This window comes from Lontra canadensis, unplaced genomic scaffold, assembly GCF_010015895.1.
Source record: "Lontra canadensis isolate GAN:19392208 unplaced genomic scaffold, GSC_riverotter_1.0 scaffold1, whole genome shotgun sequence".
In the NCBI taxonomy this organism is placed as follows: Eukaryota; Metazoa; Chordata; class Mammalia; order Carnivora; family Mustelidae; genus Lontra; species Lontra canadensis.
This window is the reverse complement of record NW_022630995.1, coordinates 111323232-111339750: the sequence shown is the minus strand read 5'-3', so window position 1 is coordinate 111339750 and position 16519 is coordinate 111323232. Positions and strand designations below refer to the sequence as shown.

The 16519-nt window shown below is 33.5% G+C and overlaps 1 protein-coding gene across 5 annotated transcripts in view; it reads left to right on the top strand.

Annotated features, from left to right (window-relative positions):
- Window positions 1-16519, top strand: part of GRID2 (glutamate ionotropic receptor delta type subunit 2) — a 1456428-nt gene that overhangs the window by 1143505 nt on the left and 296404 nt on the right. For all 5 annotated transcript variants that reach the window (XM_032861590.1, XM_032861599.1, XM_032861608.1 and 2 more), the window contains one exon: window positions 13189-13501. In XM_032861590.1, coding sequence (XP_032717481.1) covers window positions 13189-13501 — 313 coding nt within the window. The remainder of the gene's footprint in view (window positions 1-13188; window positions 13502-16519) is intronic.

Here is a 16519-nt window from a genome sequence, read left to right as displayed (position 1 = left end):
TAACTTATTTGACAAATTCACATATTTCACTGGAAATCTAAGCTAGAAAATTCCTTTTCCCACATTTTTAATAACCAAAACTTGGAAAATGTTTAACTTTATAAGTAGTTTACAATAATACTTACTAACTTCTCATGTTTGAGACTTGCCAAGACTTTCGTCTTCTTATGTGTCTATCGAGTCTGGGAGACATTTTTACAAACTATGCTATTATAAAACTTTTGGGAATTTTCGAGACTTCTATTCATTTTTTCAAGCAAGCATAAGCATCTACCCTCCCTTTTTAAAGTTTCAGATGATATGACCAAATAAATATTACAACAGAGGAAAATTTAATACATCATTCTAAATTAAGAAAGTGTGTCTCCCATAAACCAGAAACTGACAGATTTCAGGAAAGCACAGTCCTAAGAAATTTTGACTTTCCAAGGTACCCTGAAAAAATTGTATTAATTGCCCTAATTTGGAAGAGTACACACTGCAGATAAGAGTAAACCATGAGCTCAACAGAAAGCATGACATCTGATTGTCCACTTGTTGTTAAGACTTAGTAGCACTACTGTTATCCTCTGCATGGCTTCTTAGTCTCCAGCAGGTAGGTAAGTTAGTATTATGGTCCAGGGTTCCAAGCACAGCAAGAAAAAGGACACTCTCCATTGTGTACACCTTCCAAGGTTCTATTTGTATCACAATGCTTCTTTCCCACTGAGTGAAACATCACTGACTAATCCCAGATTAAAAGGATAGGGAAGTAAACTTGACCACCTCAGGGGAAGAGCTGTATATAGTCACATTGCATGGGGGCTTGTATATGGAAATGAGAAGAATTTTGTAGTTGTTTTTTGTAGTCTACCATGCTGATCAGTTAGGCTAATAACAGCAAGAAAAAGTGGAGGATTATAAATAGAAATATCTAACAGAACAGGTAAAGATAAATGAGTAAAACTGGATATAAGTACATATGCATAAACTGTGCTTGCATGCTGAGAGCTAAAGTAAATTAGAGATTTCCTGAGCTTTGTAAAGGGGCAGCTGCCTCTCAGATCCATGAAAATGTATTGCTACATATTCTAATTTTCACAAGAGACATAAGTTTGGATTCTGCTATAGAATCTGCTAATTTTTTAAAAAATATTTTTATTTATTTGAGAGAGCCAGAGATAGCCCATGAGTGGAGAGGAGGGGCAGAGGCAGAAACAGACTACCCACTAAGTAGGCAGCCCAATGTGGGGCTCAATCCCAGGACTCTCAGATCATGACCTAAGCCAAAGGCAGATGCTTATTGACTGAGCCACCCAGACACCCAAATCTGCTAATTTTGAATTGTAGCTGAATTATTTAAAAGTTCTTTTTATTCTGTAAAATTTATTTTATACACATGGCACAATTAATAAAGTTTACTTAGATAAATTTATTTCCTGTAAATAGTGAAAGCTTATAGGCAAATTATAAAATATGACAATATATTAGGTACTCCCTAAAACTTTAAATTTCTATAGAAAATAAATAATATCTGAAAAATTACCTGTTCAAAATACAATGAAATTAAATGAATAACAGGGTTTTAAACAACTACAAAGATAAAATTTGAAATGACTTGGAAATTAAAAACAGTGAACAAAAATAAAAAAGAACAAACTCTCCTGAACTATTTTTACAGCAAAGAAGAAATAAAAATGAAAAATATAATCTATTTAGAAAATAAAAATAAAGAACTACAAGTAAATTGTTCTCAAAACTTTACTTAAATAAATGTTAGCTTTTAAACTCTATGTAATTATTATATTAAAATAAGGAACCATGCATCCAACTCAATAAATAAAATAATAAAATCTGATGAAAGCTATTCAAGTATAAATTAAATAAAGTAAAAATTCATACCTTAAAACTCATAAATTCATAGAACTGATTAAAGGGAAAAATCTCAGTTCTTTGAAAAGACCTAAACAAAAATGAACTTCTGGAAGTCTGGCTTAATAGAGTGGGATGCATGAATAGATAATATTAAGAAAGAGAATGTGTTTACACCACAAGTATGAGAAATATTCACAAGTTTAAATAGATAATAAATATATCTCTATAATAATTAATTTGAAAAATCTTAAGAAATGAATCATTGTCAAAGAAAACATCCCATCATTAAAATGACTCAAAAAAAAATTCTAATTGTATTTCAAATATGCCAAAATGTATATTGTTTTAAATAAATTACTAAAGGTTATTACCTATTTTCTTCATTCCTTTCAGGAAAGAATAGGACAAATGATTCAAACATCTTATAAAAGTTATTCAATTACTTTTATAAAGCTAGAATATCCCCCAACAAAATCTAACAATGATACCACACACAAAAAGAAAACAGTATCTGGGGTACCTGGGTGGCTCAGTTGGTTAAGTGCCAACTCTTGGTTTCAGCTCAGATCATGATCTCATGCATCCTGAGGTCAAGCCCTGCACTGAGCTCCACACTCAGTGGGGAGTCTGTTTGAGGATTCTCTCCCTCTACCCCTCATCCCTGAGTGCATGCTATCTCTCTCACTCTCTCACCCTCAAATAAATAAATAAATCTTTTTAAAAAATCCAATATCACTTATGAATATGGATATATCCCCAAATCCTAAAATATATCCTTTCAAATTTGATCCATCAGCATATTAAAATATAATCAAATGTTATAAAATAAGATTTATTTCAGAAATAGAATAATTATTTAACATAAGGAAACTGTATTACTCTTAAGTTTTAGATTATGAAGAAAAGGGTAAAATGCATATAATTATTATAAAAAATGACTAAAAGTAAGTGTCATTTGATATCAAGTTGGGAAAGAGTACAGTAGCCACATGCAATTGAATCTTCCCATGCATTACCTCCCAAATTATAAAATCACCTAGAGATACAAATAAAATCACATCTGACCACAGAAAATCTCACACAGAGATAATTACATTCTTCAAATTATCTATAAGTAGATGTATATATATTTGACATATATATATGTCTATATATAATGTAGGTACAGATATATAGATATAATCCTGACAGAGATAACACTGGAGTCCCAGCTAAGGTTGCAAGTCTTTGGGTGAGATGAGAGGAGACGAAACATGTAAATGAACTCATATGAAAGAAGAAAGCAGAAAACATGCATGAAACAGAGCTGAAATTACCCTCAGAAAGAAAAAGTTTAATACCAAGTGTTAGTGCATGGAACACAAACCTAGAACTTAGTAAACCACAACACTGCCTCTGAGAAAGTGACTAAAAGGTAAGTATGAGGAAAATTAAGAATCTTGTCAAAACTAAACAGAAACAACACTTACCAACACCCCCCAAAAAAATACTCCAATTAAAGGAACCACATGGTAGTACACTGACAGAAGGCAGTTCTATTGAACAAGGAACCTTGTCTACAAATTATCCAGAAATTGAAAAATAATTGGAGAAATTCCATTCAAAACTACTCTCAAAAGAAGAGGAAATATGACTCATATATTTTGGTTTATCAAAGTTCTTCTCACATAGACAACTACAAGAAAAGATAAAATTGTGACATTAAACTCCAAATGAAATTAAAGGTCTCAAACAATCATTTGAAGTTTGTTTTTAAAGAAAAATAAGCAGAATCAGAAATTCAAAATTTAACCATTGAGATGGCCAAAATGACAAAGAAATGCAACAACCTCAGAGTATATATTGAAAAACAATGTTAAAGGTGAAAATCAGAAGACATAAATTACAATTTGCTCAAAGGAGAATAGATTAAATGACATTGAAGTAAAACACATAAAAGAGATTGAAAATGAGATAAAGAACTAAGAAAGTTCAGAGTGACAGGATCAAAATAAAAAAAAAAATAGGCAAAGAGGGTATATGTATATATTTGAAGTTTCGGAAGAAGAAAAACAACAAAATGAAAAAATATGTAAAGGAATATTCTAAGGAAATTTTCCAGGAAAGAAAAGAAAGAAAGAAAGAAAGAAAGAAAGAAAGAAAGAAAGAAAGAAAGAAAGAAAGAAAGAAAGAAAGAAGGAAGGAAGGAAGGAAGGAAGGAAGGAAGGAAGGAAGGAAGGAAGGAAGGAAGGAAAAAAAAGAAAGAAAGAGAGAAAGAGAGAAAAGAAAGAAGGAAGGAAGGAAGGAAGGAAGGAAGGAAGGAAGGAAGAAGGAAAGAACTTTTAAGTATACTTAGGGCTCCTAGAAAAGCTGATCCAGGACAGTAGACTCTGAGATATATCTTAGGAACATTATTAGATATAAAAGACAAAGAAAAAATTCTCAAGGCAAAAGGACCAAATTACTTTAAATGGCAAAGAAATTAAACTACTCTCAGATTTCTTGGGAGCAACACACAAAGCAGGCCAATACCAGGGAAGCACTTCCATGAACTCAAAAAAAGAAAGGGTAAACCAAGGATTTTATGTCCATCCAAGCTCCCCTTCATGGCTATGGGAAAACAACAACAACAACAACAACAGGACAGTTTTAAATATACAAGCACTAAGAGAAAAGTGGACACTTGAGCCTCTCCTGATGAAACTACTGGACTACAAGCTTCATTCAACCAAGAAATAATAGAGGGACTTTTATGTTTAATTGTGGAATTGATACTAAGACAAGCTTAGAAAGATGGGTTATGGATGCACAGGTGGCTGAGTCAGTTAAGCATCCACCTTTGGCTCAGGTCATGATCCCAGGGTCCTGGGATCCAACTCCACTTCAGGCTCCTTGCTCACTGGGGAGCCTGCTTCTCCTTCTGCCTGCTGCTCCCCCTGCTTGTGCTCGCTCTCTCTGACAAATAAATAAATAAAATCTTTTAAAAAAAGAAAAAAAGGAAAAAAATGGGTTAAATAATAATTTGAAATCATCATAGGTTCTCAAAATGGAAGGATAGAATTAAATAATGGGAGGAAAGGGGGAAAGTAAGGGAGAAGTAGGATATTATTATTAATAATAATGAAGGCAATAAGTGAAATTCACAGGTTCCATTTAAAACTGAAAAATCAAAGAGTCAAAGGTTAAAGGGGAGAAAGTGAGAGTGAAGAAGCCATAAAATGTACAAATATGAAGCTAACCATTACAATGAAAGTACAAACCTTTCTAAAACCAAACGAAGGAAAGTGACAAAGACACACCACATAGAAAAACACAGTAAATACAAAAAAATTCACACAGTAATAAATAGCATGTATATAAATAAAAATAATAACAATAAGCAAACAGATTTGCATATATATCAAACACAACATTGTGATAATAATCTTCTCAAGAACATATGAACATTGGCAAAAATCAATCACAGAAAAAAAAATACCATAAAAAAAGAACAAAGAAAGAAAACACCATTAAGTTCCATTCAGGGAATAGATTACAAATAAATTTCTCTGATCAAAATAAAACAAAACAAGAAAAAAGAAAAGGCTTTCCACCTGAAATAAAGTCTTCTATTAAATGACTCTTGGATGAAAGGAGAAATACAAACATGAATTACAGAACTTTCTTAGGAAAACATTACATATTCAAGTCTATAGAGAATATTTAAGAAGTGATCCATAGTCTTAAAATCCACATCAATAAAAATGAAAGACCTTAAATAAAAATATTTAATTCCACCTCCAAAAGCTAGAACAAGTACAACAACTTTTAACAAAAGAATATATAAGGAAGATAATAATGGAAGTAAAAGCAGAAAGTGAATATGAACCACATCTTCCTTATCCATTCATCCGTTGAAGGGCATCTTGGTTCTTTCCACAGTTTGGCGACCATGGCCATTGCTGCTATAAACATTGGGGTACAGATGGCCCTTCTTTTCACTACATCTGTATCTTTGGGGTAAATACCCAGTAGTGCAATTGCAGGGTCATAGGGAAGCTCTATTTTTAATTTCTTGAGGAATCTCCATACTGTTCTCCAAAGTGGCTGCACCAACTTGCATTCCCACCAACAGTGTAAGAGGGTTCCCTTTCTCCACAGCCCCTCCAACACATGTTGTTTCCTGTCTTGCTAATTTTGGCCATTCTAACTGGTGTAAGGTGATATCTCAATGTGGTTTTAATTTGAATCTCCCTGATGGCTAGTGATGATGAACATTTTTTCATGTGTCTGATAGCCATTTGTATGTCTTCATTGGAGAAGTGTCTGTGCATATCTTCTGCCCATTTTTTGATATGATTATCTGTTTTGTGTGTGTTGAGTTTGAGGAGTTCTTTATAGATCCTGGATATCAACCTTTTGTCTGTACTGTAATTTGCAAATATCTTCTTCCATTCCGTGGGTTGCCTCTTTGTTTTCTTGACTGTTTCCTTTGCTGTGCAGAAGCGTTTGATTTTGATGAAGTCCCGAAAGTTTATTTTCACTTTTGTTTCCTTTGCCTTTGGAGATATATCTTGAAAGAAGTTGCTGTGGCTGATATTGAAGAGATTACTGCCTATGTTCTCCTCTAGGATTCTGATGGATTCTTGTCTCACATTGAGGTCTTTTATCCATTTTGAGTTTATCTTTGTGTACGGTGTAATACACTATGGAGTATTATGCCTCCATCAGAAAGGATGAATACCCAACTTTTGTAGCAACATGGATGGGACTGGAAGAGATTATGCTGAGTAAAATAAGTCAAGCAGAGAGAGTCAATTATCATATGGTTTCACTTATTTGGAAACAAATAGCATGGAGGACAAGGGGAGTTAGAGAGGAGAAGGGAGTTGGGGGGAATTGGAAGGGGAGGTGAACCATGAGAGACTATGGATTCTGAAAAACAATCTGAGGGGTTTGAAGCGGTGGGGGGGTGGGAGGTTGGGGGAACCAGGTGGTGGGTATTGCAGAGGGCACAGATTGCAAGGAGTACTGGGTGAGGTGCAACAACAAGGAATACTATTATGCTGAAAATTTAAAAAAAATTTAAAAAGCAGAAAGTGATAAACTAAATAACAGAAAAAATAGTAGATTGAATTAAACAAACACCAAAATTACTCTTAAATGTAGTCAACCATAAGTTTAGTATAAGGCAATGTTGTAATTGCATCTTGTAAAGATGATTCAGGCTTCAATTTAACTTTCAAAAACTATATTATTCATATCAACTGAGAAAACTCTGATGGATTGGACTCTGTTTGAAAGAAGATGACCAGTTGTTTGAGGAATATGAAAATCATATCTTGAGAAGAGTGATTGCATAAGCAAATTAATTTTAGTCTTAAAATAATATTTCCAATTGTGAAATAAAATAGTATTCTTCAAGTATTTGAAAGATTAGGTAGATCTTTTCAAATTTACAATTTGATGTATAGATGACAACACAAAGACACCTAATAGAAGATATACAGAAAAACAGGTATCTGTTCATATATACAAAGCTTTATATTAATTAGAATATTTCAAATGTAAATTGTTCATCTTGAAAAGATGCAACTGGACTTGTAATAACATTACACAAAATAATGTATGTGGAACATGTAACATGGCACTAAATATATATAACTATTAAATAAATGTGTGACTATTAGTATTATTAATATAATGTCCTTAGCATTATATTCAAGCATAAATTAAATGATTATTTGTGATTTATGATCATTTATTTCAGATTAAATTTAGAACCATATTTTTTAACCTCAGTTTATGCTTCTAAGTAAGATTCAGTTATTGTATGGCTTATTAGCATGCCCCCTTATAATATACATCCATCTCCTTTTCATGATTTGAAGGAATGCAAGTCTTTTATCTCCTTTCAAGGAAAATGTTATGACTGTGTAATTAGAATAATTTTGATAAAAGTTATTTATATTCCAGTTTTAGTTCTAGTTCTTCAAAATTCAAATAATCACTTCTTCATTAAACATTTGACATATATTAATATTTTGTAAAATATTGGCCTACTGTAGTAGACTCTTGATTACCTCAGCTAATGACAAATAGCATAAATATAAACATGTCAATAAACCAAGAACCTTATTTTAATTATTGAGGTAATTATTCATTAAGCTATAAATCTTTTATCAGTGCTATAAGGCTCAGTAAATTTTAATATTACCATTTTCTTTTTATAGAAAGATTTATAAAGATTTTATAGAGAGATTTATAAAAATCTCTCTCTGTCAGGAATGCTGAAAAAATAGAAGAATTTATAAGAACTGAATAATGAGCATCCAGTGGGTGTTCCATCTTTATTTATTCATATATGAAGCAAATTCTTATTGATCATGAATCTATGCCAGGCTAATGTTGTGGATACCAGGAATATGTCCAATTAAAAAAAAACAGTCATAATCTTTACCTTCATGGAGCTTGCAGTCTCTTAGAAAAATCGGACATTATTCAAAGAATCACACATATTTGTAAAATTACAACTGTCACAACTACTAGAGAAGTGAGGAATATAGGCCTCTGATAGTATACGTAACAATTATTATACTAATCAGACGAGATTGGGCGCGTTCAGGGTGGTATGGTCACAGACTTATTATTCTAATCAAAAGGGGTCATACATAGCTACCCTGAGGAAGTGTTAATTGAGTTGATTTACGAAAATGAACAAGAATTTACTTGAAGAACTTTCAGGAAGGCCAATCCATTTGGTGGGAATAGCATGTACAAAGACTATGCATTAAGAAGAAGTGCTGGAAAGGAAAATGGTCCAGTGTGTATATGTTGAGGTAGGTTGAGGATAGTCTATCTAAGGATGTATAGGCTATGTTAAAGAGTTTAATCCTTTTCCTAAGAGCAGTACAATCCGTGGAAAACCTTTAACTGTGACAGGGGATAGTATTAGACTTGCTCTCCAGAAAGATTACTTTGACTGCACTAAGAAGATTAAGAGAAGAAAATGGTAGATTTCAGGTAGGCTCCTAATGAGCCCATAAAAGCAATGGTGAGAGCTGGAAATAGTAGAGAAGTGGATAGATATTAGGATTTCCACATGGTAGAATCAACAGTGACAGACATGATAGGAAGCACAAGATGGGAAAATATAATGAGACCACCAAGATTTAAGACTTCTGTGAAAGGATATTCATTGAAGCAGGAGACACTGGTGGAGGACTGGTTAGAGTCAAACACATGAATATGGTCTTGGCCATGTTAAATCTGAGGTATTTTTGAGACATACGATAGAAGTGTAGTTACATATATCAGTCTATATTCCAGACCTCATATCTGTATCTAGAAATACAAATTTATAAATCTCATGTATGAATGGGGACAATGGAAGTAATGGATATAAATGGAATTGCTTAGGCAGAAGATCTCAAATGAGAGAAGTCTGTAAGGCCCAACTCCAGAGCATTGCCAATGTGAACTTGAAAAAAAGAACTGAAAAAGAAACTTATGTCATGAAATCCAAGGAAAAGAGTGTTTTTGATGGAGATAACAGTCATCACTGTCAAATATCAAGAAACCTAAACAGATGAGCACTAAGTTGTGTCCACTTGACTCAGCAATACAAAAATTATGAAGTACTGTGTCCATTGAATAATAAAGTACTTAACAATATCGGTACAAGAGAATCTTCCCAGACTTACCAGGAGGTTTGGAAATAGAGACAAATCTTTAGAGAAAGCTGTGAAAAGGGGAAGAGAAAAGGCAATCAGATTCAGAAGTTATGAAGAAGAGGACAGGCTTTTCTGGTTTTCATTTTTGTTTTAATGCAAAGTAGTTACAGAATCTTTTCACAGGAAATTTACAGTTGATAGGATGATGTTTAATACATAAAAGACAGGAGATTAAATAATTGAAAGAGAGAATTTTATTGGTAAGTTTACTGATGGAGAGACAGTTTTGGGAGGGAAGACAGCTCATCCATTGTAAACAGAGGTTAAATAGATAGATTGGGTTTGGGATATAAGTTAGAGATAGAAATAAACCTGAATTTTAATCTGATATCTTCTATGTTCCCTATAAAATAGCAGTGAAGGTCATCTTCCAAGAGTTGGGGCAGGGAGTACTGAGAAGATTAAAGGTTTCATGAGGGTAAGGGTTTGAAAAGCAGAAACTGGACAAGTAAATAGAAATGTATGCATAAATAGACAAATAAATGATAAGGAAGGAAATGAAAGAAGGAAGGAAGGGAGGGAAGGGAGAGGGGAGGGTGAATGGACAGAGGGGGGAAAGAAGTATGGAAGGAAGGAAGGAAGGAAGGAAGGAAGAAAGGTAGTGGAAGGAGGAAGGAAGGGCAGGAATGATCATTTGTTTCTGATCATTTTTGGTATTTTGGTAATGTTCAAGAAGTTTTTGGGCTATCTTTATGAATCTGTGGTTCTTGGCTTTTTTTTTTTTCCCTGCTCCAGTAAAACTTCTTTCATACAAGTAAGGACTATCACATATTTATATCAAGCCAAATGATCTACTGTATTACTGATTTTGGAGAAGAGGGTGAGGTACTTCCTTAAGAAGGTGTATCCAAATCTCAGAGATAGGAAAACGTGTGCATATATGCTTATGCTGTATCTGTACATAAAAGTATTTTACATTTACTTGTAATAAGTAATGTACATTTACATGTAATAAGGCCATTAAATAATTCCAATATACCCTCCACAAGGAGACAGAGAATTTCTCCTTAAAAACAGGATAGCCAAGTGTTAAAAGTGGACCAGAATTTAGGAAGCTCTCCATAGGAAAATGATAAGTAATTATTATGTTTAGTATATATTTTAGTACATGTAATACAATCAGTTTCCTTTTCCAAAGAGAAAGCACACATTGTTCCCTAGATATCTTTTTTCCATTATAGAAATTCGTTCGTGATACTTTTAAGTATCTATTAGTAGAATTAGTATATGAATATTCCAATTCACAATCATTTAAGTGTTAAACATTTAATTATTTATCAGCAAAATATTGACGAACATTTACAAGTATTCCATCAATTTGTCAGTAAGTCCTTCCTTAGGGGAAATTTTCTGATTTTAATTCAGTCATAAAATGCTTTGGGTCACTAGTGCATCAATTACTAAATTACTGATCCATAGTACTATAATGTCCTGAAAAGTAAACACAACTTCTGAAAGCCTAATTGAATCTTGAAGAGATATTTATTCACCACTGAATTAAGATAAACGAGTCAACTCACAATAATCACACTAAACTTATGTACGTTCATTTCACAAATGGATAAACTGAAGTTCAGAAAAGACAGAACTAGAGAGATAAGGATCCAAGGTGGATTTTCAACCTGAAAAGACCTAATTCCTAATATCTAGCTACAGAAAATAAATACATGAGTTTGAAAGCAATAACAATTATTTCTCTGAAAGTTCATTTTAATGTAATTTTATTGAGTTTAATACCTCTCTGTTAATAATTATAAACTCACAGTGTTTATACTAAAATGACCTTGTTGCAATGTAAATAGTGTAATTTTAAAAACCCACAAAATTTTAGACTTTTTTAAGGTAAAGATGGTCCTAAAACTAGTTATCTTAACCACCTACTATATGGGTTACTTCGAAAACAAAGGAGTTTTTGCAGTGTGTCAGTGGTTACCAGCACAGGTTTGGGAGTAAGAAAAACCAAGCTTTAGTACTGGATTGTGTGTTTATTAGCCTAACTAAATGAGTTACTTAATTCTTGTAGTTTCCCCATCTATGAAATGGAGGGGAAAACACATAATTCATGATTTATTGTAAGGATTAGATAAGAAAATTTATTTAACTACTTAGTGCTGGACCTCGCAGCAAATATATATGGGCTGGAAAATATGTATAAATATAGATATATACACACATACAAACACACATGAAGTTTAAATTTAGCTTAGAATAGTTTTGAGGCCATTACTACTTTAGAGACTAGATTTATTTGAACTGGTTTAGCTTTCCATTAGGTATGTTACTTTCCATGTTTTTGTGTTTTTGTTTTTGCTTGTTTGTTTATTTGTTTTGGTCTCCAAAAAATAATAAAAACAAAAAATCAGTTTCTATACTCCTTCATAAAACAATGCAAAGGAAAGAAAAATACTAACAAAATGTTCAACAATTACTATTGTCTGTATTTATCTGGAAGGAGCTTCCCACAGCTTCAATCATAGCCATGGATCATTATTTCAAACCAAGTACATCTTTTAGGTATTTAAATGTGTGTTCTCATATCAAGGAATTGAAATGTAATCCATTTGTTCTGTGATCTCACTGCAATTCTGCTAAATGTTTCAAATATGTAAAACAGCATGTATTGTAGATTTGAGTGCTATCACCGAATCTAAAGAGATACACATTGAAAAGAAGGGTTGTTACTCCAAAAAAAATTAGGTCTACTTAATCTTTAATTTTTCATTAAAACATTTCTGAGGTTTATACAATAAAATCATGGTAGAGACTTCCAGCAAATGACTTTATAGCTTAGAGCTATATGAAAGTTCTAACAAATTGTAATATATTTAGAGCTTAATAATATAAATTCTGGGGGTGCCTTGGTGGCTCAGTTGGTTATACATCTGCCTTCAGCTCAGGTCATGACCCCAAGGTCCTGGATCGAGCCCCACATCGGGTTTCTTGCTCAGTGAACAGCCTGCTTATCCCTCTCCCTCTGCCTGTTGTTCCTCCTGTTTGTGCTCTCTCTCTCTCTTTCTCTCTCTCTATGTCAAATAAATAAATAAAATATTTAAAAAATATATGTACTTCTGATGCAGAGAATATATATATATATATATATATAGAGAGAGAGAGAGAGAGAGAAAGAATATATATATAATATATGTATATTTCTGATGCAAAGAAATCTAAACCAAGAGTAAAATGCTATGTTGAGGGAGTTTTTTAATTTACCTGCTTAATAATTTACATGTTAAGAACATAATTATATATCTTGGGAGCATTTTCTCAGAAAGAATTCTTTAGAATAAGTTTTGCCTTTGCTACTGTGCTAATGATGGCTTTGATAAAATGACCCAAGGAAAAGAGACAATTTCCTTCAGGTATACTGGGTCTGAAATATTGTTCACTGATTTCACATGCACTGATAACATGAACAAGGTAATTTCTTCTGACTCTGGTAGGGCAAGATTTGCAGTGAGAAATGCAAAATTTACACAGAGTTTGCCTCTAAGAAATCTCTGCAGTGTTTTTCAGTTTATATAAAAAGACTAAAGACGTTGCCGGAGGCATCTGTTTTCTTTCCCTTAAGGCAGGCTGAAGCACCACAAATCAAATTGTTTTTCACATTGTTCATTTAATATTTTCTCTTTCAATTTCTCAGAGAGCCGACATAGGGATTTCTGCTTTAACCATCACCCCGGATCGTGAGAATGTGGTGGACTTTACAACACGCTATATGGACTACTCAGTGGGAGTACTACTTCGAAGGGCTGAAAAGACAGTGGATATGTTTGCCTGTCTTGCACCATTTGATCTGTCTCTATGGGCTTGCATCGCTGGCACTGTTCTTCTGGTGGGTCTTCTGGTCTATCTCCTGAATTGGCTTAATCCTCCACGATTACAAATGGGATCAATGACTTCTACTACTCTCTACAACTCCATGTGGTTTGTGTATGGATCCTTTGTACAGCAAGGTAAGGAGAAAAAAATGCTTTTTAGTCTGAAAAAGGAATATGTTTCAAATGCCATGAATCAGTTAAGAATGTTCTGTATCTGACATCAATAAGTGTTCTAAAGGGTCTTCACAGAAATGCTCAGAAAAGAATATTTCCTACCCTTTCCTAGAGGATCTCAAGCACAGCAGGTTTTCCACAAAAAAGGTTCATTATCTTTTGATGTAGGTTCAATTTCATCAACAAAGCCAAAAATGAATGTCAGAGGTAAGGTTAACAAGAAACTCAGGATCAGATTTTCCCTCCTCCTCCACTAATTTTTTTTTCCCTTTCTCTGACATTCTGAGAAATAGCCTTATTGGGATGAAATAGCTTACTACCAGAACAGACACTGTTTAATTATTTACATATGTAAGACATGTTGGGACTGGTTCTTTGTTCAGAGACATTATTTAATATATTAAAAATATTCAGTGACAGTGAAAAACTTTGATTAATTTAAGATTCTGATAACAAATATTGTCTTATCTTTCATCTTTTTTTAAGATTTTATTTATTTATTTGACAGAGATCACAAGTAGGCAGAGAGAGAGGAGGGGAAGCAGACTCCCTGCTGAGCAGAGAGCCCGATGTGGGACTCGATCACAGACCCTGGGATCATGACCTGAGCCAAAGGCAGAGGCTTTAACCCACTGAGCCACCCAGATGCCCCTTATCTTTCATCTTAATAGTTAATTAATCTTTACCAATGATTTAACTTTTAACTTCATTATATTCTAAAGAATATCTTTGTTTTGTTATTCAATATTTAATCTTCCCTATTCTTTAAAGTTATCTAGTTAATTCTATTACTCTCACCATTTTAGAATAGAATAATACTTACTAAACTCCTTTTTTGAGACTATTGTCATCACACAGAATGAAATAATAAAATACTTAGGGGATTGATAGTTTCTTACAAACCTATCACATATATTAAAGAGGAGAAATATGTGTCACAATGAAGATACATGACATTTTTGCCTTAATATTTATAAATTTCAATAGCATCTTCTTTTTTATTCACACTTGCTATTAGATCTTTCATTAAATTTGAGTAATTGTTCTCAACTGCAAACTCCTGATTGAGTCCACTGGTCCAGAGACGGCCTAGGACAGAGCTCTAAGAAAAGGAATGGGTTAGAGGAGCTTTCAGTGGCAACTGATAAGGAGTAATGAGAAAGACCCAAGTATCTTGTATAGCATGTAGTGGTATACATACCAAATAAAGACAATATTTAAAGATGGCAGGTTTGGCCAACTACATTAAACATTTCAAAAAATCAAGTAAAAGTAAGACTTGAAAGATACTTACTGTATTTAGCAATGAACTTGTTATTGGTAGTATTCCAGTGACTGTAGCTGCATCACCAGATCCTCCAAAACCTACCGATTCTGTGGGTCAGAAGTTTAGACAAGACATAGGAAGGATGGTTTGTCTTTATTCAGTGATGTCTGAGGACTCAACTAGACAACTCAGAAAATGAACTAATCTGAAGGCTTGTCCATTTCAGTTACATGTCTGGTAACTGATGCTGGCTGAGGGCTTGTAGCTTCAGTTTTCTTATATGGTCTCTCTTCATGGGATAGTGTGGCCCTTCTCACAGAATGGTAGTTAATTTCTCCATAAAGAGCATTCCAGAAAGAGAAAAAAAGAGTGAATGAAACAAAAAAATGTTACAGTCCAGGTTGGGGATCACAAACTTGTATGATGGTGTGAGTTCCTCATAGGAACATCCTATGATGTAGGGAACATCCTGGTTGTGCCTGTCTCATGACTTTGTTATAAGAATTAAAACAGGTAAAATTATGAAGTTCTTAGATAAAATAACTCATATAAGGGTCACATAATTGCTTACCAGATAAGTAAAAAATGAAAACAAATCAGACTCAGCTATGGATAGTTAGGCACATAGAAAAAGGATAACAAAGCAAATGATTTTAGATTATTGGCAAGATAATGGTTAAAATGGTAGCTCGTAGGGTACATGAAGCAATAAAAAAATAGAAAGACCAATAATAACAATTCAAGAAGAGTAAAACGGGAGAGTAATAGAGTAGTAGTGGGAGAGAATAGAGTTCTTAAGGAGGTCAAAGAACAAAAGTGGAAATATCAGTGTGAGGGAGTTTGAAGTTTGTATTTATGGATTCCTGAAGTTAAGTACTGGTGAGGGACTTCAAAGCTGATCAAGGAACTGAGAGCCCAGAGGAACCATCTGCAATGATAGCTCAGATTGGAGAGAAAGAAGATGAGCCAGGTGCCGAAGTCGTCAATAAATGAGGAGAAAGAGCTAGGAGATGCTGATAGATATGAGCAGTCTAAAAATAAATGTTGGTATAGTTAGAGGAAATTAACCTTTGTTTTCACCTTACTTCTTCCCAATCCACCCAATTTTCTGTACATAGTTTTAATAACCACCAATATTCAGTTGACCACCAAACCTACATCACCCATTCTTTGATTTTTGTTTTATATATCCAGCTGTTCACTAGACCACTCTCTGGATATAGCAAAAGCACCATGATTTCCAACATGCCAAACATTGAACTTATTTTACACTTTAAAGCTTTGTAGCTTCTCATATTCTTTATTCCAGCTGATGCATTGCCAGCCACTCAGATACACAGGTTAGAATCTGAAAACAGTTTTGGTTTTGTCTTCCTTCTATCCTTTATATCCAACTGTTATCAAGCCCTATGAATTTTACCTTCTAAATATTTCTAGAAGTGAAAAGCTTGTCTCACCTAGACAGATAAGCCTACACTGTTATCTAGATTAGACCTACTTCATTTCTCATCTGAACTATAGGAATCTTGTTAACAGGTCTTTCTTTTTTCAGTTTTGTCCCCTGCAAACATATGTTCCACATACTTGCATATATATTCAAGTTATTTCTATCAGGGAGAGCTAAACACATAATTCCCATTCTTTAAATATTTTCTTGGCTCCTCAATGCTCACAGTTTAGAAGTCTGAGTTATTTGGAACAGGAACAGTATT